Source organism: Carcharodon carcharias, chromosome 8 (genome assembly GCF_017639515.1).
Source record: "Carcharodon carcharias isolate sCarCar2 chromosome 8, sCarCar2.pri, whole genome shotgun sequence".
In the NCBI taxonomy this organism is placed as follows: Eukaryota; Metazoa; Chordata; class Chondrichthyes; order Lamniformes; family Lamnidae; genus Carcharodon; species Carcharodon carcharias.
In genome coordinates this window covers 124,469,605-124,492,050 of record NC_054474.1, presented here as the reverse complement: position 1 = coordinate 124,492,050, position 22,446 = coordinate 124,469,605, and the positions used below count along the sequence as shown (strand labels likewise).

Below are 22,446 nucleotides of genomic sequence, written 5' to 3'. Positions count from 1 at the left end.
TACTTAGCTGAGGTGTGGCCACCTCTCTTCATGTGCTATCCACGTAATCCTCAGCCTTGAGGATGCAGCACAGTGACTCCAGCCGCCACTCGAGTTTTGCAACCTAGAGCTCAAGTTTCTGCAGCTGGGTACACTTCCTGCAAATGTAGTCATCAAGGGCACTTTGTCCCTGCATGGCTTCCTATATCCCGTAGGATATACATTCCACAAGGCTGAGCTACACTGACATGCCTTAAACTTTAAGTGTTACTACAGTAAGGTACAACATAACTCATCTGTCACTCACCAATCGTTTCCTTTGTGCTAAGTCCGGAAAGGCCTAAACTTACCAACCCATCAACTTGGGGGACTCCTGTGACGTCACTTTTAGATTTTATCTGTAAACTCCCAGCTCTCTCCACTGCTTTTTTTATGGGCTCGCACTCGCTTTCTCTCTCTCTGTCTCTCTCCAAGCTGCTGCTACTCTATGTTGTTTAGTAGCTTAATATAATTACTTCCTTAATTAACAGAATATTTCCTATGTATACGACGTCTCCTTCTCCCCCTGCCCCCATGTACAGAATTTCCACCCGAACTTAATTCGCTACTCGTTTGATCTCTGTTGCTTGTCTCCTCGCTTACTGATTGTTCGGATGTACACGATACAGTTCATCATGTCGTCAATACAGTCAAAAGCGTTTTCAGTGTTTTCTTGCTGCAGTGTGAAATCCCGGGTATATCAATGGCTAAGGAAACGGGGCGAATGGATGAGAAGTCATTGGACGCTTTTGGGTCGTTAGCCTCCTTGGGTTCCATGATAAAGCACTTTTGTGGTCTGACTCTGCTCTGAATGGTCAGTGCTGACATATGACAAGTTAAGACAAGTTCGGCTAATCTAGATTTGTCAGTGTCAAATCTTGGTTTATCATTCTTTAAGATTTACTATTCTGCTGGTAGGAACGGTTGACTTTGAAGTAACTGGAATTTTGTCACCTGAGTTTGACTCATTGTGATTTCACTTCACTTGAATGAGAAAAGAGTAGAATATGTAGATAGGATCGGATGAAGAGACGTGGGAGGAGGCTTATGTAGAGCATAAACATTGACATGGATCTGTTTGGCTCGTGGCCTGTTTCTTCGTACGTTCTATGTAATTCCATGAATATCTTGACTTTGTGGCCTCTCACTAGAGCCTTGCTCACTCATGGAAACAATCTATCACTAGTTACTTTATAACTGTTCATCAAAGGGGAGGCAGTGGTAATGACACTAGACTCGATAAGCTAGCATTCTGGAGACACGGGTTCAAATCCCACCACAACAGCTGGTGGAATTTAAATTCAGTTGATAAATCTGGAATTTTTTTTAAAAAGTCATGAAACATTGTCGATTGTCATAAAAACATATAGAATAAAATCTGCCGTCCTTACCTGGTCTGGCCTACATGTGTTTCCAGACCCACGGCATATCCTGACATGGCATATCAAATCACAACAAACGCTACAAAAAGGAATGAAACCAGATGGATCACCCAGCATCGACCCAGGCACCAGAAATGACAAACTAACAATGTCTTACTCACCTTACAGACAATGTCCCAGTCGTCGTCACCACCAGAGGGAACAGAACAGTGGTATACATGACATCAGGTCATGATCAAGGAACCTCTTTTTGATCACCTACAGCCTCCCCTTAGCTGATGGATCAGTACTCTTCCATGTTGAACACCACTTGGAACAAGCACTGAGGGTGGCAAGGGCAAAGAATGTACTCTGGGTGGGGTGGGGGCTTCAATGTCTATCACCAAGAGTGGCTCAGTAGCATCACTACTGGCCGAATCCTGAAGGACATAACTATTAGTGGCCACAGCACAGCCCTTGTGGAGACAAAATACCGTCTTCATATTGAGGATATCCTCCATGTGTGGCATTCCACCGTGCTAAATGGAATAGATTTAAAACAGATCTAGCAAGTTGAAACTGGGCACTTATGAAGCGCTGTGGGCCATCAGCAGAAGCAGAATTGTATACACTCACAATCTGTAACCTCATGGCCTGGCATATACACTACTCTGCCATTACCATCAAGCCAGGGGACCGACCCTGGTTCAATGAAGAATGTAGGAAGGTATGGTGAGGTGAGAGTGACTGCCCTTGACATCAAGGCAGTATTTGACCAGTTTGGCATCAAGGAGCCCTAGCAAAACTAGAGTCAATGGGAATCAGGTGGAAAACTCTCTATTGGTTGGAGTCATACTTGGCACAAAGGAAGATGATTGTGGTTTTTGGAGATCAATCATCTCAGTTCCAAGACATCACTGCAGGAGTTCCTCAGGGTAGTGTCCTAGGCGCAACCATCTTTAGCTGCTTTTTCAATGATCTTCCTTCCATCAGAAGATTGGAAGTGGGGATGTTTGCTGATGACTGCACAATGTTCACCATTTGCAATGCCTCAAGTACTGAAGCAGTCCATGTCCAAATGCAGCAAGAACTGGACAATACCCAGGCTTGGGCTGACAAGTGGCAAGTAACATTCACACCACACAAGTGCCAGGCAATGACCATCTCCAACAAGAGAGAATCTAACCATCTACCCTTGACATTCAATCGCATTATCATCACTGAATCCTCCACTATCAACATCCTGGGGGTTACCATTGACCAGAAACTGAACTGGACTAGCCATATAAATAGGAACCCTGCGACGAGTAACTCACCACCTGACTCCCCAAGGCCTGACCACCAGCTACAAGGCACAAGCCAGAGTGTGATGGAATACTCCCCACTTGCCTGGGCGAGTGCAGCTCCCCACAGCACCTAAGCTTGACACCGTCCAGGACGAAGCATCCCGCATCCACAAACATTCCACCACTGAAGCATAGTGGCAGCAGTGTGTACCGTCTACAAGATGCATTGCAGGAACTCATTAAGGCTCCTTAGACAGCACCTTCCAAACCCACAACCACTACCATCTAGAAGGTCAAAGATAGCATATAGATGGGAACACCACCCCGTGGAAGTTTGCTTCCAAGTCATTCACCATCCTGACTTGAAAATATATTGCCATACCTTCACTGTAGTTGGGTCAAAATCCTGGAACTCCCTCCCTAACAGCACTCTGGGTGTACCTACACCACATGGACTGCAGAGGGTCAAGAAGGCAGCTCACCACCACCTTCTCAAGGGCAATTAGGAATTGGCAACTGGTCTAGCCCATGATGCCTACATCCCATGATGGAAAAAAATATATAAGATGCACTCAATCAACTGGTCAAGGCTCCTACAAGAGCACAAGCCAAGCCCACGTCCTCTACCACCTAGAAGGACAAGGGCAACAGGTGCATGGGAACACCGCCACCTGCAAGTTCCCCTCCAAGCCACTCACCATCCTGACTTGGAACTGTATGGCCATTCCTTCATGGTTGGTGGGCCAAAATCTTGGAACTCCTTGCAGTACTGTGGGTGTTCGTAGAACACATGGACTGCAGTGGTTCATAAAAGCGGCTCACCACCACCTTCTTGAGGGCAATTAGGGATGGCAAATAAAAATGCTGGCCTAGCCAGCGATGCCTACATCACATGAAAGAATATTTAAAAAAATAGTGGTGGGGATAAAGAGTCACAGCTAGGGCTCCTCTTGTAGTCAGAGGTCTATGAGTAACTTTTTCGAGTACAAACCCGTTTCCATCTGTTTCAGATGAAGTTACATTGTTTCAAAGTTTGCCATTGTGAGATTTGAACTCTTGATCTTGGGGTTACAAGCCCAGTACCATATGAGTAGCCAGACATCCATGTGTGTCGTGTTAATTGGAGGCGAGGCCAGACGAAAGAAAAGTTGCTCCAACTTGTGAAATGGATGGATAATTTCCCCCTCTCAATTACAGGTTATCTGGTTGCTAACTAAATGGAACAACTTGCATTTTTTTGGTGATTTTAATGGAATAAAATATCCAAGAAGTGTAATCAGACAAAAATTGGCAAAGACAAGACATTATCTTAGAGGAGAAAAAGCTCAGTTAAGGAAGTAATTTTTAAGGAGAAACCCTGGGAAAGGCAAAGAGGTTTAGGGAATTCCAGAACTTAGAGCTGAGGCAGTTGAAGATATAGTGGGGTGAATTAGAGGCATTCAAGAGGACATTGGATGACTATTTAAATAGAAACAATTTGCAGGGCTACAGGGGAAAGGCAGGAGATTGGCACTAGGTTAAAATGCTCAGAGAGCTGGTGCAGACATGATGGGCTGAATAGCCTCCTCTACACCGTAACAATTGTGATTCTGTGAATAAAGTAGGTGATGCAGGGTTCCTGAAGGATATTAGGACTGGAGGAGTTTAGAGATTTGGAGAGGTAAGGCCATGGAAGGATTTAAACAGAAGGATGAGAATTTTTAAATTGAGACATTAGTGGACTGAAAACCAGTGAGCGCAAGATGAGCAGATGTTGGTGTACCTTAAGGTATTGTCAGCAGTATGAAGAGTGGAAGATGAGAGGCTGGCCAGGGTATTGGAATATGGTTGACTCTGAGGGTGAGAAAGCGTGGATGACCATTTCAGCACAGATAGACTGATAACAGGGATGAGAAGAGTGATTTTTATGGAGGTGAAAGTCGCTGGTCTTTTCGATGAAGAGGAATTAGAAGGATTCATTATTTCTGTGAGGACCAGCTCCCTGTAACTGTCAGGGAGGAGTACCGATGTAGTCTAGTCATGATTCTTCAGGTATACTTGCTGTATTGTCTTGTCTGCTGGCAGACACACTTAAGGAATATGGCTAAGCTTTAGTGTCAATATTTACTGATGTGGAGAGTAGTTAACCCTGTAACAATTCATGTTTCTGAAACCTTCCACTACCATTGACTGAAGTGATTTGTATATTGATGTGCTGTTTCCTTATCAGTCTTTGAGGCAGACATGCTCTGTATGTGTTCCTGGATTTTACTTTTGAGAAAGCAAGGTGAGGGGTCAAGGCCCATAGGGCAGAGCCACAGGTGGGTAGGGGGATGGGGTGTGGAGCCAAGGCCCATAGTACAAGCCACAGGTGTTGCCCAAGGGGCAGTGAGCCAAGCCCAAAAGGGCAGGGCCACATGTGTTGGTGGAGCGAGTAGAGTTATCTAGAATAGCTTAATCATGTATAACTTGAGAATATTCTTTGTTCAATGGAAAAATTACAATGTTGTGAGGAGCTAGCAGAACGTGCATTTACAATGCCTTTCTCCTTTCAGCATTTTCACTGTGTTGGCATCAAGTTTGATCCCATGGCTGTCTTGCTGTTGGCTGCAGTTTATAAACATAAACTGCCCAACCTGTCTTATCTAGAGGCATTGGGCTGTGGGTTGTTATAAAGCTACAGCTGGATTCTGGAGTACCTGAGGAAAAACAGCAGGCCTGGTGGAAATGGTAACGAAAGGACTATCGCAGGGAGGCTAGTACAGCAGGAATCTACCAAAATGAGAGCTGCAATGTAAAAGCTCTTGAGTTATCCATATGTCAATGCAAAAGTTGAAATGTATGTGCCTTTGTGCCCTCCCAGCAAGGTGATATTATGGACTTGTTGGTTTGTAACTCTGTGTAAGATGGATGGGTGCCATAGAAATTTAACAAAAAATTATCAGTAGGACGTTTTTAATAATTTTAGAATGCAACTCCTACTCTGGGATGGGCAAATTTTTCTGATCATACCTTCCTTTTAAATTCTTCATGATCCTCAGCCTAAAGATACGTTTCATAGACTGATTGGTTTTGAGAATTTTCTGTAAAGAGGTCACGTAAACATTTAAGAACCTGTTGATGCTAATTCTGAACTGCTAAAGTAAACCATTCTATATCTATCGATCTTCAAACCTGCTGTTCCTTCTTCCCCAGTGTTTGCTCTCCTATTTTCGGTCATGAGCTTTTTTTTAAACTTTGTCTTGTTGCCAATCTCTCCTGTTATGAGAGCTGTTCTCTTTTGTGAATACAGGGAGCAAATGTACATGACCAGCTATATGTACTGCAAAGGTGTCACCAGCAGTAGGAGTGGAGGTGGGGGTGCCGATGGAAATGGTGGTTACTGTTGTAAAAGATGGGTTGAGTTTGATGTGGGGTTTGAAGCACCACTCAGGGTTAAACAGGAACACAGGTCACATCTGAGTGAGCAGGCACAAAATTGTTGGTGAGAGTTGAACTGGATGGTCTCAGCCTTAATGTTGAATTGAAGGAAGCTCAGTAATGGCCTATGGAGCAAGTGTGCTTGGGGCCAGTAAACTCGTCCTGCACACTAAAGTTTCACAGCATCGCTGTGGTTGATGTACTTTTCTTCCTGTGGCTGCAGTGCAAGAGAAGGGTGCAAACTGAAGTTTTCCAGATGAACGAGTGCTGTTTCTGATAACTTGCCCCAGGCTGTCCATAATTGAATAAGACGTTTCATTGTGTACCTGGAAGTGCAGACAAGCCAACTCTGCAAATCTGCTTTCTACGTCTGGTTGCCAGTACCTAGATCTGCAATTTAATTTCCTGCTGTTTACCTCTGGAACAGTGCTCCAGGGTGATAAAGATTAGTTTTTAAGTGGCTGAAAGGCCTGGCAGCTGCAGAGATCATGAACGATGACTCGTGTTGTGAGACCAAAGCCGCATCAATCACCAGAAGCTGTAAAGCAGATTGGCAGAACTTGCTGCCAAAAAAAGGATAAAATGTAAATAAAAGTTAATTTTCAACAGTCCCAAGATAGTCTGATTTTTAAAGCCTTTTTGCACAATGAAGATTGATTTGTATTTCCATGCTTCCAAAGTTCAATTGTATAAACGTGTGTGGAGAGATATATGCACAGTTAATGGGAAGCAAAGACTCCTTCATTGAAGTTTATGCTTTGAGCTGCTCTGGATTTGAACACTCAGCCAGTACTTGGCCACTCTGACATATCTGGCTCAGATGGATTTTGCTCCTTAAGACTTAGCATGAAGCACTAAAACTGAGTTAAAGTGCTCCGATTATTTTTCCCAACAGAATCACAGAATGCAGAAGAGGCCCTTCGGCCCATCGAGTCTGCACCGACATAAGAGAAACACCTGACCTACCTACCACAGATTACAATGTTTCTTATGCTCGGAAGCACAAGACTGAGATAAAGAGGTGCGAGGATATACTGTACTGATCTTGCTTATCTTTGGGCCATCGTGCTAAGAGATGAAAAAGCAAATATGAAAAGACTTGCTTTTATAAAATAAAGGCAAAATACTGCAGATGCTGGAAAAACTCAGCAGGTCTGACAGCATCTGTGGAGAGAGAGACAGAGGTAACATTTCGAGGATGTATGACCCTTTAGAAGAAGAGTCTTAAGGACTTGAAACGTTATCTCTCTCTCTCTCTCTCTCCTCATAGATGCTGTCAGAACTGCTGAGTTTTTCCAGCATTTCTTGTTTTCCTTGCATTTATAAATCTCCTTTCTCCACACGTAAGATGTCCAAAGGTGCTTTACAGTCAATGAAGTACTTATGAAGTATAGTCACTGAAGTAATGTAGGAATCATGGCAGTCATTTTCTACACAGCAAGGTCCCACAAACAGCAGTGTGATGATGACTAGACAATCTGTTCTGTGATGTTGATTGAGGGATCAGTATTGACCAGGACACCAGAGAAACTTCTGGACTCAACACTGATTTCAGCAACTTTGGACTGTGAACTGTCTTCGTTTTTGATTTTTTTTCTCCCCTAGTGCCCGTCTGTATCTTGTTCTCATGTTTTGCTTTCAGAAAATGCTGATCCATTTTCTGCTATTAACACATTCTGCCACTTTGTTTTCAGACAGTTGCTGCTCTTTATTCTGCTATTAACACCTATTTTGGATCAAAGCTTTCGTCTTTAATACAATAATTACCACCCCCTTTGTCTTGTTCCATGACAAACTTAATTTAATCTCTTTTTCCCTCCAAACTCCAAAGATCCCTGAACTTCTGTAGTGCTTCACCTGTCCCTCCCCACTTTATTCAACAGCATAAAACTCATCACATTTCTACCTTTGTAGTTCTGAGGAAGAGTCATATTGGACTCAAAACGTTAACTATTTCTCTCTCCACAGATGCTGCCAGACCTACTGAGTTTTTCCAGCATTTTCTGTTTTTATTACCTGGGATAACTCCCCTGCTATTCTTCAAACTAATAGGAATGTAGCAGCAGGAGAAGGCTATTCAGCCCAACAATTCTCCTCTGCCATTCAATACGATCATGGCTGATCATCCACTTCAATGCCTTTTTCCCACACTATCCCCATATCCCTTTATGTCATTGTTATTTAGAATCTCTGCTTTAAACATACTCAATCACTGAACTTCCAGAGCTCTCTGGGGTAGAGAATTCCAAAGATTTACAACCCTCTGTGTGAAAAACTTTCTCCTCATCTCAGTCCTCAGTGGCTTCCTCCTTATTTTGAATTGTATCCTCTAGTTCTAGACTCCCCAACCAGGGGAAACATCTTGCCTACATCTACTCTGTCTATCCCTTTAAGTATTTTGTAGGTTTCAGTGAGAACACCTGTCATTTTTTGAAACTCTAGAGAATAGAGGCCCACTTTCCCCAATCTCTCTTCATATCAGCCCACCATCCTCGCAACAAGTCTGGTAAATCTTTACTGCACTCCCTCTGTGGGAACAATGTCCTTCCTAAGTTAAGGGGACCAGAACTGCACACAGCACTCCAGATGGGGTCTAACCAAGGTTCTATACCATTGAAGCAAGACTTTGCTTCTCCTGTACTCAAATACTCTTGTGATAAAGGCTAACATACCATTAGCTTTCCTAATTGCTTGCTGCACCTGCATGTCAGCTTTCAGTGACTTATTGATGAGGAAATCCAGGTCCCTTTGTACATCTACACTTTCTAATCTCTCACCATTTAAGAAATACTCTGCACATCTGTTCCTCCTACCAAAGTGGATAACCTCACATTTTTCCACATTATAATCCATCTGCCATGTTCTTGCCCTCTCACTAAGTCTGTCCAAATCCCCTTGCACCTTCCTCGCAACACACATTCCCACCTAGCTTTATGTATTCCACAAACTTGAAAATATTAAATTTGGTCCCCACATCCAAGTTTGTGTCTTTTTTTCCCAGTTTGGGCCAAGTACCGATCCTTGCGGTACCCTACTAGTCACAGCCTGCCAAATCAAGAAAGACCCATTTATTCCTACTCCGTTTTCTGCCTGTTAACCAGTCCTTGCCAGTATCTGCCAGTATCTCGTGCTTTAATTTCTTAACCAACCTCTTGTAGGGGACTTTGCCAAAATCCTTCTGAAATTCCAAGTATATGGGATCTTTTACATCCGCTTGAAAGAGCAGATGGGGTCTTGGTTTCAAGTCTCATCTGAAAGATGGCACCTCTGACAGTGCAGCACAGCCTCAGTACTGCACTGAAATGTCAGTTTAGATTTTTGTCTCAAGTCCTAGAGTGGGATTTGAACTCTCAACCTTCCAACTCAAAAGCAGATTGCTACCAAACTGAGCCACAGTAGACACCTATTTTTTGTTGACTGATATATTCTCCTATTGCATCACAGATTGGTTCATGACATATATAACTAGATTGGTTCAAAGTTTACCTACCCCAGGGACAACAATAGTTTGGGATAAAAACAAAAAACTGCGGATGCTGGAAATCCAAAACAAAAACAGAATTACCTGGAAAAACTCAGCAGGTCTGGCAGCATCGGCGGAGAAGAAAAGAGTTGACGTTTCAAGTCCTCATGTTCTGTCAAAGGGTCATGAGGACTCGAAACGTCAAATAGTCTGGGATGCAGGAATATAAAACCTTTGAGCCATCTGCCCCGAAGACCCTGATTTCCTGCTGGGAATCAACTGCCTTAAACAAAGAACTTGCATTATATAATAACCTCCAGATGCTTCAAAGTTTACAGTCAAAGTAATATTTTGAAGTGTGGTCCCTGTTGTAAATTTGTAGATAACAAGCTCCCACATGGGATAAATGTTGGCCAGGATACAGGGTGGTACTCCACTACTCTTCAAAGAGCAACATTTTATGTTCAGTAAAGAGGATAGAATTGGTCAAATGTCCCATTTGAAAAAAGAGCACTCCACAGTGTAATTAACAATCCTTCAGTACTGCACTGAAGTGTTAGCCTGGATCATTTGCTCAAATCCCTGGAGTGGGATTTGAACACATCTCCTTCTGACTCTGGCAAATGTACTACCACTGAGCAAAGCCCGAAAGCCCATTCTTTACACGTAAGCCAAGACAAGAGAGTTTGGGGGTGATGTGGGAGGAGGTAGAAACATAACTGAGTTTCATATGTCCCTCCACTTGTGTACAAATGCAGGCATATGTGCTTGGTGATCAGGAGCAGATACCCTGGCTCCGTTTTCTCTTTCTCACCTTGGTTGTGCTGAGGTGAATTGTAGAACCTCAGCTTTGCTCTATTTGAGTTAATTTAATTCAGCACAGAGAAGGGACCTTCTGGTCTGTGGGACTTTGGGCCATGGCATTTATCTACTAAGGCCTCTGGGAAGATTGGGATTGAATTTCTCTCGAAATCTTGTTGCTGTTATGCTACCAGTAAGCACTGCCATAATCTTTCATACCATCCATTTTCCCATATCCAGTATTAGAATCTTGATGAATTCCATTGGCTGTTAAGTGCAGTGAAACATGTGAGATTGTGAAAGGTGCTATCTGATTGCAGGCCTTTTTCTCATCTTAATTGAATTATGCTACTTGGCACCATCATGTGAACTACAAGAATATAACACTTTACCAAGAGTTACTGCAGGGCTGTTTATATTCATGTGAATATTTTTGCATGGTGACCAATTTTTGAAAATATTCTCCTAACAAGCACTATGGACCCTGTACACAGAACATGAACATCCTGAAGGCTTCACTTGGGAGTTTTGATGTCGACTTTTGAGTCCTTGGAGGAGTTTGTCCAGGATCACTGCACCTGTCGCAACCAGATAAAAAACAGTATAGCTTCTTTCAAAAGCCTGCATATCAGAGGCAGAGAGAAAATGCAAGGAAAAGAAATCCTGAGCCAGCTGCTCATCCAAAACTTAATCATCTGCGGTATTCTGTTCTATTTGTAGCAAAATCTTCCGGGCGTAGATTGGCCTTAGCTGTCACCTACATACCCACCGGAGCCCTCCCAAAAGCCCCAGGTGATGAACATGGTCATCTTCAACTCAAAGGATGAACAAAAAGAAGAATTGGTAATTTACTTTTTCCAACTCTACAATGCCCCTCCTTGTGCGAATAGCTGATTCTACAGTAGCTACTACAATACATAGCTGTAAATGGGGGGGTGGGGGGGGGGGGGGGGGGGGGGGGTGGTGGGGTGCTACTGAAAAACAGGGTGGTTATGTTGATCAAAGGGATGGAGAGAAGAAAGATTCAAAAAGTGGAAAAAGAGCAAGGAAGTTGATCTCTGAACCAATATAAAAGTAAATGAATGTGAATGGAAAATCATCAGTTTTACATTGTAACCACGGGTCCAGTAACTGTCAACCAACAAGGTCTGCATCAGTTCCTCTGACTGCTTACCGCATCTGAATTTTCAGCTGTTTCCAAGCTCACTGCACTTAATACTGTCCTCACACGATGTCCAAGATTTGGCTCCTTTCGGCTGCTGCCACTGGATTGATTATTTCTCTTCCCACCATCACACCCAAAGTGCAAAAATTTTGAGGCTGATGTTGGATCCATCCACACTGAAATAATCTAACGGCACAGACTGCAGTTTGAACTTGGGACTTTTATTTAGCCTCTATTTCCAGTACTGTGTTTGGCAATGTTGGGCAATCTCAACCATTGGGGAGCTGTTATAAAAGTTCTAACCTGTAATGGTGTGTCAGTTTGTGCCATTATATGATGTAAATTCTTTGGATGAAATGTCAATCCAAGAACCCATCTGTCTTCTCAGTTGGGCATAAAAGCTCTGTGGCATTATTGGAATAAGAGCAGGAGAGCCCTGCCTAGTGTTCTGACCAATACTCATCCTTCAACAATGTTACTGAGACAGATGATCTGGTCATTCCATCACTGCTGCTGTGTGAAGGCTGTGTTTCCCACATTAAAACAATGACTATACTTGATGTACTTAATTGGATGTAGAGAGCCTTGGGACATCCTGAGGTCATGAAAAGCACGAAATAAATGCAAGCCTTTTTCTTTGCATGGATTGTGAATTTGAATTTAACCATGTGTGTTTGTTGTTAATCATGTGTATTTTTTCTTGGCGACTGAATTCTGGTAAATGTCAACTAAATATACACATGAAATACTTTTACCCATTTCATCTGAGGTGTTTTGTACTAACAGTTGTGCTTGTGACTAAACTGGTGTTGTTATGACCATACCCGTGGCCAGTCAGCTATTTCTATTGAACGACACTGCTATAAAGAAAACCCAACCTACCAGGAAACAATAGGAAGATTGACCTGCAAAAGGACACCCGCTTTAATAAATTAAGCATGAGGAGCTGGACCCTATTGTACTATCCAGCCCCAGCAACATCATGAAGACAGGCTCCCGGTGTGGAGTGTAAAAACTGGAACAGAGGCTGCTCTTGCGAAACAGCAACAAAATCTGATACAGTTTAGAAGTGTGATTCGGGTGAGCTGGGCACACAAGTGATGGCAATGGAAAGGTTTTGAACTGAAACAACTTTTACTGGCTATGTAACTTTGTATTTTGTGGCATTATTGGAAGAAGAGCAGGAATGTTCTCCCTGGTGTTCTGACCAATAATTATCTTTCAACAATGCTACTGAGACAGATGATCTGGTTATGTTTTTTGTATTACCACAAAGCAGTCCTGTTTACAACCTGTGTCTGCATTAGATGGCCAGTGCGACAATCAAACCAACTGATTACTCCGATCGTAAATAACATTGCTGTAAACTCAATTTGTTCAAATTTCAGGAGGAGCACTGAGGCCCAGAGGCTATTCTTGTCTAGCTGAACAGATGAATCATTGCCAATTAACCCCATCAGGAGGATAGAAAATTCAGTTTGAATCAGATTAAGAGATTATCCTGTGTTCTTAACTCCAGCCACAAAATCAGATTGGGAAGTGAGAGGATTTGTCTCTGTGAAGTTAATAGTTTGTGGGCAATTGTGTTAAGGTGAGTTGCAGAGTTGCTTAGTGTGTCTATATTTTATATAAAATGATGGCATAACTTTGCATATAATATGTATCTAAATTTCAGGCACATTTTCCTGTGCGAAATGTTAAAACGTGGACCCAAGAATTCCTTATCTTGGTTCATTGCGTCATCCCAGTAACCGATACAAAATCTGTCGCACATTAGTGTCGGCTATGGCTCAGTTGGTCACAGTCTCGCCTCCGAGTGGTTCAAATCCCACTCTAGGACTTGAGCACCTGTTTCTCTGGCGATTTCATCTTTTGGATGAGACATTAAACTGAGGCCTCATCTGCTCTCCTTGGTGGATGTATGAGATCCCATTGTATTTGTTTGAAGAAGACCAGGAGGAATCTTCATGGTGCTGTGGCCTATCATCATTGGTTGTTCATCATTCAAGGATGACATCTCAGGGTCGCGAGTTTCTGCCACGGTCTTTGTGACTGAGCAGCCAATTGTTGACCCACTGACCTTTGAGCACATGGGTCAGAACATCTCACGATGGATCTGGAGTGCAAGATTTCATTTTTCTTCTCTGCCGCTGCTCTGCCTCATGATTAAAGCATTGGGAATCAAAGTACAATGCAGCTTAATGGACAAGTTGTTGCCATTCTGAGCAATTGGTAGTAAGCTCCACCCAATCATTAATTTTAATGTTGCACTTTAGGGAGAGCTTCAGAGAGCCCTTGAAGAGTTTTTTTGGTTCTCCCCTGGAATGTTAGCCACTTGAAGGCTAAGGGAACAGAACCAGGCAGGGAAGACAATTTTCAGCCATACAGACTCAATGGCCAGTCCATCAAAGTTGATTTTTATAGGATTCTTGTTTTGTGGAGATGGCTTCAAGAAGGACACTAGTGTTTGATCTATGGTCCTTCCATTGAATTAGGAGGATGTGTTAGAGACATTGCTGATGGAATTTCTCTAGGTCGCACTATAGTACAAGAACATGGTGACAACTTTTCTGATGCTAAGCCATTTGTTGACTTCCGGAGGTCTTTGTTGTCAAACAGTCGCTGCTGTAGTTTGTAGAAGGCTGAACTGGTGCGATCCAGTGTTGGATCTCCTCCTCAATGGCAGGCTTTTCAGAGAGGTTGCTGCCAGGATCTGGCAAGTGCTCAACATATTCCAGAGTGTCTCCTTCAACACTTTTATGTGAGGTGGAATATTTGGCTGACCAGGGTGGGTTGATATGGATTTTGTTTTGGGAGCATTCAATGATGGGCAGAGCTTTTTGTGTGCAGAATTGAAGAGATCAAAACTGGCTTGCAAATCTGGTAGAGTGGACAACGATACTGCAGTTGTCCGCAAACTCTAGATCAGCTATATTTATGGGGTCAGTTTATTTTTGGCATGGGGGTGACCAAGGTTAGATTTTTCCATTTAGATGTTATTTAATACTGAAGCCAGAGGGCAGTTGATCTTTGGGTTGTCAATGCTCCATCAATGAATACACTCAAGAATGGGATAGCCAGATTTTTGATATGTCAGGAATCGAGGGATATGGGGAGCTGGTAGGAAAGTGGAGTTGAAGCCAAAGATCAGTCATGATCGTATTGAATGGTGGAGCAGGCTCAATGGGCTGTACGGTCTATACCTTTTTTTTTGTGTTCTTGCAATGAGGTGAATAGCCACCATCAGATAGATTATGAATAGTATGGGGGCTATCGTGCAGACTTGTTTGATCCCAGTCCAGATTTTGGAGGCATCATTTTCTACCCAAATCTATAGATTGAGTGCATGGAGTCTTGATGTGAGCAAAAGGCTATCAGCTTTGGAGACCCCCACTGGAATAACATGGGGTTGCAAGCTTTGTTGTTTTTCATCTGCTTGACTGCATTTTGCAACACTCCTATCAATGGTGGTTCGCCTATGGATTCTACTGCAGGGTACTTGGGGGGAATAGTCTGGAGGATATCAGCTGTCTCTGAGGATATTTATCCTTCAATAACGTCACTTAAACAGAATTTGTCATCATTATCACATTGCTGTTTTTAATACCTTGCTGTATGTAAATTGGCTGTCTGTTTCCTACATTACCAGCAGTGACTACAGTTCAGAACTACTTAATTGTGGCTGTAAGGCTTTTTGGGACATCTTGAGTTTGTGATAGTGCAAGATAAATTCAAGTTTTTATTTCGAACATCTGCCCAATCTCAAAGTAAAGCTCATTGATGGCTTGATTTTTTTATTCTAAACCTTTCCACTTTTCTTAATTTTCATACACGTTAGCGGAGAACATTCCAAAACAGACAACAAATGGTGTGAAATCTTGTCTGTAACGTTAACCAAGTCAGCATTTCTGAAAGGAAAGGGGTCCTTGTTTCTAATGAAAGTTTGGGTCAGTGAGAGTGAGCAGCAGTAAATCCACAGAGGCCATGAGACCTGGGACAAAGTTCAATCTTTTTCAGGCTCTGGAGCGGAGTTCGAAGCTTATTAACTGCTGCCTTCTGAAGTTGTAAGTCTTATGATTATATTGCCACATATGTCGCTGTGATGTAAACATAAATGGAACATGTTGTGAATAACCTGGTCCAAAACTCAATTTAGCCAGCTACATTTTCTCACCTCAGGACTATGCAGGAAATGCTACTATTTTTTATTCCGTCTTGGTTTTTATATTTCTTCTCCTAAATGCAGTGACTCATTCTTTCCCTCTGTGTGGCTGGCAGCCTGTTTGCATTTTCCGTTCTTGCATGTGGTGCTGTGTGTTAAACTGAAGGAAAATTAGGGATCAGAAAAGGCCATTGGTCCTATTTGAAGCCCAACCCCCGAGCACTCTAACTCATCACAACATCCAATCTAATCCATTTGTAATAATTTAACAAACAAAGTACAAGAGAAACAAATACATAGAATTACATAGAATATTGAGCACAAAAACAGTTCATTCAGTCTAAGTAGTCCCTGTCTGTGTTTATTCTCCACTCAAGTGTCCTCCCATCCTTTCATATTGAGCTCTATCAATTCTACCCTCAATTCCTTTTTCCCTCATCTACTTTCCCAGCTTCCCCTATTGTCGCCAAGCACTCCCTGTGGTAGAGAGTTGCACATTCCCACCACACTATTGGTCAAGATGTTTCTTCTGAATTATCTTATTACTTTATATTAATGGCTGGTAGTTTTGCTATTCCCCACAAGTTAAAGCACTTATCACTAAGTAGTTCTTTAGAATAAATTAACCTTGAGTTTTAAATTTTATTCCTTTTATATGCATCTGTCACTCCGTTGCCACTCCCCCACCCCCACAAATTCCACCCCACCCTGCCCCCTCACTCTCCTTCACCATGGCTCCATCTCCTCGCCTGTTCGCGACCCTTCCCTCACTCCTCGCCCTATCATGTTTTCCATCCCCCATCCAACTGAACTGCAGTTTGTGTCCCATCCTGTCCCCTGGACCCCTCAGTCCCACCCCCTAACCTATCCCCCACCTGACCCCTTTCTCTTGCCTTTTTTATGTTTCTCCTTTTTGTTTCTTTAGCCTTTTAATAGGAAAAGTGCAGATGCTTTCCTTCTTATGCTTTCTAATATTGTAACCGAGAGACATAATATACTGAAAAATGTGACTTGACCAGTGCCTTGTAGAACAACAGAATTTCTGTTGATTTATACTGAACCAGTTGCAATCTACATGATCAACATTTTAATATTCCGATTTTACTCCATACCATCACCAGGTGTAGTCCGTCTCTGCAGTTAGTCTGGAGCATTAATGATGTCCTCTATTATGGACAAATTTGGAGCGTGTTTTACAGGCTACTAGAGAGACCTAATAATGCTTGCTTCTATTTGCAGACATTGTTGGAGGGACTCATTCTCTCCACCGTTGCAATGAATATGTCAATGGGTGACGACAACCACCACCACATGACAATGGGCCAGGATGACCGTGTTCACCACTCCCCGACATCTGCACCAGGGCATAACTCTGGTGGGATGATGATGGTAAGGTCGCTCTCTCATTTTTAAGGTCTAAATTAAGTCTGCCCCTTAACTAAAACAGCCAAGTTGGTGGGGTTTGGAATTCATATGTGATACTATGTAAATGGAGGAAACTGATTTTGGTTGAGAATGGGGTGTAGAAGAGAAACTGTGTGGAATGTTGCAACACACAAATGCTCAGTTTAGGCACTAATACGTTTAGATTTGGATCCTCATCGTTAAGGCAAGACACTTTGGCACATTGAGAGTCATGGACTAGCTTTTTGTGCGGGGAGAGGAAAAGTTCATATTGCTTACAGTTGCAGCTGCTATTTCTCCTCACTACCACTTTTAATAATTTTCAGCATGGTTTGAAGTGTCTCTTAGTCTATGTCTGAATGAAGAACATTTCTACATGTTTGGTACAACTGTGCAGATTACTCATAGATGGGAACAGCACTGCCTGGAAGTTCCCCTCCAAGTCACTCACCATCTTGACTTGGAAATATATTGCCGTTCCTTCACTGTCGCTGGGTCAAAATCCTGGAACTCCCTTCCTAACAGCACTGTGGGTGTACCTACACCACATGGACTGCAGTGGTTCAAGAAGGCAGCTCACCACCACCTTCTCAAGGGAAATAAATGCTGGCCCAGCCAACGAAGCCCACATCCCATGAATGAATTTTTTAAAAATGTACCTTCTTTAGGACATTGTGGTACAGAATGCAGTATGACTGTTTAGCTGGGATTTGTGGTCAAAATCTAATCCGAGTTCCTCATCTAACTCTGTAGTTCTTTCGTTCCTCAGCACATGACATTCTACTTTGGGTACGAGAATGTGAAGCTACTTTTCCCTGGGCTAGTGATCAACTCGGTTGGAGGTGAGTACTGACATCACAGCAGCTCAGAGGTGAGGATCTGCAACTGGGGGCTTGAACAACACTCCCTGCATTTATATAGCATCTTTAATGGAGTAAATGTCCCAAGGCACTTTGAGTGATTGGCAGACAAAATTTGACACCGAGCCACAAAAAAGAGATATTAGGACAGGTGACCAAAAGGCTTTAAGGAGTATCTTAAAGGAGAACAGAGAGAGAGGTGGAGAGGTTTAGGGAGGGGCTTCCAGAACTTATGGTCCAGGTAGCTATAGGCAGGGCTACTATTGATTGTGGATGTATTGTGAATGCTCAGTCAATGAGTACTCTTTCAAGACTGTGATCAATAGATTTTTGGATACTAAGAGAATCCAACGATATGGGGATAGGGTGACAAAGTGGAATTGATGCAAACGTTCCACCATGATCTTGATGTAGAGTGGACCAGGCTCAATGGGCCATATGGCCCACTTCTTTATCTTAGGTTCTTATGCCTTATTTGAAAGACAGCACCTCCAATGCAGCACTCCCTCAGTACTGCACTGGATTATGTGCGCAAGAATCTGGAGTTGGGGCTTGGAACCCACAACCTTCTGATTCTGAGATGAGAAAGTGTTACCAAATGAGCCACAGCAGAAGAGACAAACCCATGGCCCATATGGTTGTATCCTGTGCTATTAATCCTAATTCTATGATTTCAAGTTTACGTGCAGACTAGTCATGAGTGAGATACTGGAAGGTCACTGCCACTTACGGATTTATAACCAGTGTGTGTTTCAGTACCTTAGGAAGCACTTCCATCAGATGAAAACATGGGAAAATGATCTCCGTGGTAAGCTGGCTACCACTGGAATTGATCAGAGTATTCCCGTTTAAGGAAGGTTAGATTTCACATGGACCTGATTTATCCCAAGGCTGAGACACCTTCTGATGACCAAGACATTTCATGAATACCAAATTGTCATTGTCACCATCATATTTCAGAAAATATCTAATTACATATTTAGCATCTCCTGGAGCAACAGTTGAGATTGAAGACATTAATTGGTGTTTTGTTACAACTTGATCTGAAGTGCTTCTGCTTACCCCTTCCACCAATGTGCCTATGATGCTGTCCCAAGCCTCTGACCATTGGATAATTCCTGACTGTAGGTCAAACTAATTGTCACATTTCTAGATTAGCCTTTGTATAACCCTACCTTCCCTTTGCTGGATTTTCTCCTGCAGGGATGGTTGGTGCCTGCGTGGTTGTCTTCCTCTGTGCATTGGCTTACGAGGGGCTGAAAATCAGTCGGGAATGTTTGCTTCGGAAATCACAGGTTAATGTTCGTTATAACTCCATGCCTGTTCCTGGACCAAATGGGACAATCCTGATGGAAACACACAAAACTGTTGGGTGAGTGAGGAAAACATATATTAATAATAAGATAAAAACAAAAAACTGCGGATGCTGGAAATCCAAAACAAAAGCAGAAGTACCTGGAAAAACTCAGCAGGTCTGGCAGCATCGGCGGAGAAGAAAAGAGTTGACGTTTCGAGTCCTCATGACCCTAACAGAACTGAACATATATTGTGCAATTTGGTACTGAGCTATAGAAGCCATAATTTGTTTTTGGTGGGTGGGTGTGTCGGTGGGGGGGAGATATTGATACTATCTTTGGCCACAGCTATCGCACCCCATGACCCTGCTTGCTCAACAGTGCATTTGATGGAAATTGCATGTACAACCATCATTTAAGGTCAAGCTTTGGCTCAGCAGATATACATGATGCAGTCAAATTACTAGCTGTGACTCATTTTCTAGGTCCACATATCAACTGTAGTCTCTGTGGTGTGGTATCAAGGGTTGTTGATATTGGTAGGAGGCCAGGTATGGGCCAATGCCTTCAGCAAAGGGAAGGGAAATAAACCAAGAGGCAGAAGCTATTGGACAATATTTCTAATATAAACTGTGTCCATTTCTGGCTGTTTGTAAATTAAAGCAAAATATTATTGGGACTGTGGTTAATACCTTCTGCCGCTGCAAGGAGATGTCCCAAATTGGGTTTCAAACTGACAAAAGTGGTCATGGATGTTGATGTAGGAAGGAGTTGGTCATTATTAAATACAGTGTAGGTGTAATATTGCAGTGTAACCCAGATGATTTTCTAGTTCATTCCATATTCTAATTTCACAATGACTGAAAAATTGAGGTAGGAAGAAGTTGAAGAAAAAACAATGTTGAATAATGTGGAAGCAGTGAATGCTGTGTTGTGCATATGCTAATAAAACAGTATCGCTTGTCCACTCGCTCCTCCTGGGGCTTTTCACTGACTTTAATCCATTTGTTTGCAGCCAGCAGATGTTCAGCGTACCCCACCTCATCCAGACTGTACTGCATATCATACAAGTGGTTATCAGCTACTTCCTCATGTTGGTCTTTATGATCTACAATGGTTACCTCTGCATTGCCGTGGCATTGGGTGCAGGTGCCGGATACTTCCTCTTCAGCTGGAAGAAAGCAGTGGTGGTGGACATCACAGAACACTGCCATTAACAACAGCAGCAGCCAATCGTAATTGATCGCACTCCCCAGCACAATGATCTGCCAAGTGGGAAATGACCATTGAGCCAGTTAAAAACACACACATATATACATGTATACGCTTATTCCGTTCAGACTCCAGTTGAAGGATCGGTGCTCAAATCGTATTTTTTTTTGCTTCACGCCTTAATTGCTGCCAGAGAGCAGTTTTCCACTTTCCTTACTGAAGCCTGAGGCACGATCTTGGGTATTGGTGCTGGAGCGGCCACTTTGGACTTTGTTTACAGCGAAGTGTGCCAGGAATCTTTAAACGATGAGCCATTGCTTTACCTGGAGTCGTTCGTGAAAATTTTAGTGTTGTCTTCACTCAGATGGGAATACATAAACTCTCATCAGTCAAACTATCTACATTAAATTCCTGTTTTCATTGTAGTTGCCCCTAATCCCCACAATTACAATTAGAGATAGTTATGGCAAAACCATATATTTTGTATTGATATGGTGGATCAGTAAATAGCCAGAAATGGCATAATGTCTAAGTGAGGATGTGAGCTCGATCTGCAATTTCTCTTTCCTCTTCTCCCCTCAGTCTAGGTGAACAGTGAAGCTATATTTTTTTGCAAGGATTAAGTATTTTTTGAAAATAGAATTTCCAAAGGAGTTGTAAGAAGCTGAATACTATCAGGACCAAGACTTCACCGTTAATGTTCACTTCATAATTAGATTTTTTTTAAAAATTTGTTGTTTTCATCACTAAAAACATTCAGTAGCTGACAAAAAGAAGTCTAATGGCAAGACATTTTCTTTGTTGGTTGACATCAAGAATATTTAACTCTTATTTAACCCAGAACCACGTCTGTATTGTTTGTAAAAGCAAAAAACTGCGGATGCTGGAAATCCAAAACAAAAATAAAAGTACCTGGAAAAACTCAGCAGGTCTGGCAGCATCTGCGGAGAGGAACACAGCTAACGTTTCGAGTCCATATGACTCGTCAACAGAACTAAGTAAAAATAGAAGAGAGGTGAAATATAAGCTGGTTTTGTGGGGGGGGGACAACAAGTAGAGCTGAATAGAGGGCCATTGATAGGTGGAGATAGCCAAAAGATGTCATAGACAAAAGGACAAAGAGGTGTTGAAGGTGGTGATATTATCTAAGGAATGTGCTAAGGGTAGAAAGCAGGACAAGCAAGGTACAGATAGCCCTAGTGGGGGTGGAGTGAAGGAATCGAAATAGGCTAAAAGGTAGAGATAAAACAATAGATGGGAATACATTTAAAAATAATGGAAATAGGTAGGAAAAGAAAAATCTATATAAATTATTGGAAAAAAAGGGGGGGAATCGGAAAGGGGATGGGAATGGAGGAGAGAGTTCGTGATCTAAAATTGTTGAACTCAATATTCAGTCCGGAAAGCTGTAAAGTGCCTAGTCGGAAGAAGAGGTGCTGTTCCTCCAGTTTGCGTTGAGCTTCACTGGAGCAATGCAGCAGGCCAAGGACAGACATGTGGGCATGAGAGCAGGGTGGAGTGTTGAAATGGCAAGTGACAGGGAGGTCTGGGTCATGCTTGCGGACAGAATGCAGACTGGGTGACCACTTTGCAGAACACCTTCGGTCTGTCCGCAAGCTTGACTCAGACCTCCCTGTCGCTTGCCATTTGTTTTGTTTTATCTCTACCTTTTAGACTATTTTGATTCCTTCACCCTATCCCCACTAGGGCTATCTGTACCTTAACAAAAACAGAATTACCTGGAAAAACTCAGCAGGTCTGGCAGCATCGGCGGAGAAGAAAAGAGTTGACGTTTCGAGTCCTCATGACCCTTTCCAGCATCCGCAGTTTTTTTGTTTCTATCTGTACCTTGCCTGTCCTGCTTTCTACCCTTAATTAGCACATTCCTTAGATAATATCAACACCTCTTTGTCCTTTTGTCTATGTCATCTTTTGGTTATCTCCACCTATCACTGGCCCTCTATCCAGCTCTACTTGTCCCACCCCCCCCCTTAAACCAGCTTATATTTCACATCTCTTC

General features: G+C 42.6%; 1 protein-coding gene and 1 long non-coding RNA gene across 6 annotated transcripts in view; one reads left to right on the top strand and one right to left on the bottom strand.

The window, feature by feature from the left end:
- Positions 1 to 20,431, top strand: part of slc31a1 (solute carrier family 31 member 1) — a 60,193-nt gene extending 39,762 nt beyond the window's left edge. For 3 of the 5 annotated variants that reach the window (XM_041194043.1, XM_041194045.1, XM_041194042.1), the window contains exons 2-5: positions 16,895 to 17,044; positions 17,829 to 17,901; positions 19,123 to 19,291; positions 20,230 to 20,431. In XM_041194043.1, the coding sequence (XP_041049977.1) occupies positions 16,931 to 17,044; positions 17,829 to 17,901; positions 19,123 to 19,291; positions 20,230 to 20,431 (558 nt within the window). In that variant the 5' untranslated portion in view covers positions 16,895 to 16,930. Of the gene's footprint in view, positions 1 to 12,881; positions 13,085 to 15,467; positions 15,558 to 16,894; positions 17,045 to 17,828; positions 17,902 to 19,122; positions 19,292 to 20,229 lie in introns of those variants that run through there. The other 2 variants (XM_041194044.1, XM_041194047.1) reach the window with 2 other exon arrangements.
- Positions 15,271 to 20,465, bottom strand: LOC121281236. The gene is made up of 3 exons (XR_005943838.1): positions 20,336 to 20,465; positions 19,095 to 19,265; positions 15,271 to 15,815 (listed from the first exon to the last, which is right to left on the bottom strand). It is a non-coding gene; the product is annotated as an uncharacterized LOC121281236 (long non-coding RNA).
- Positions 20,466 to 22,446: the final 1,981 nt, after the last annotated feature.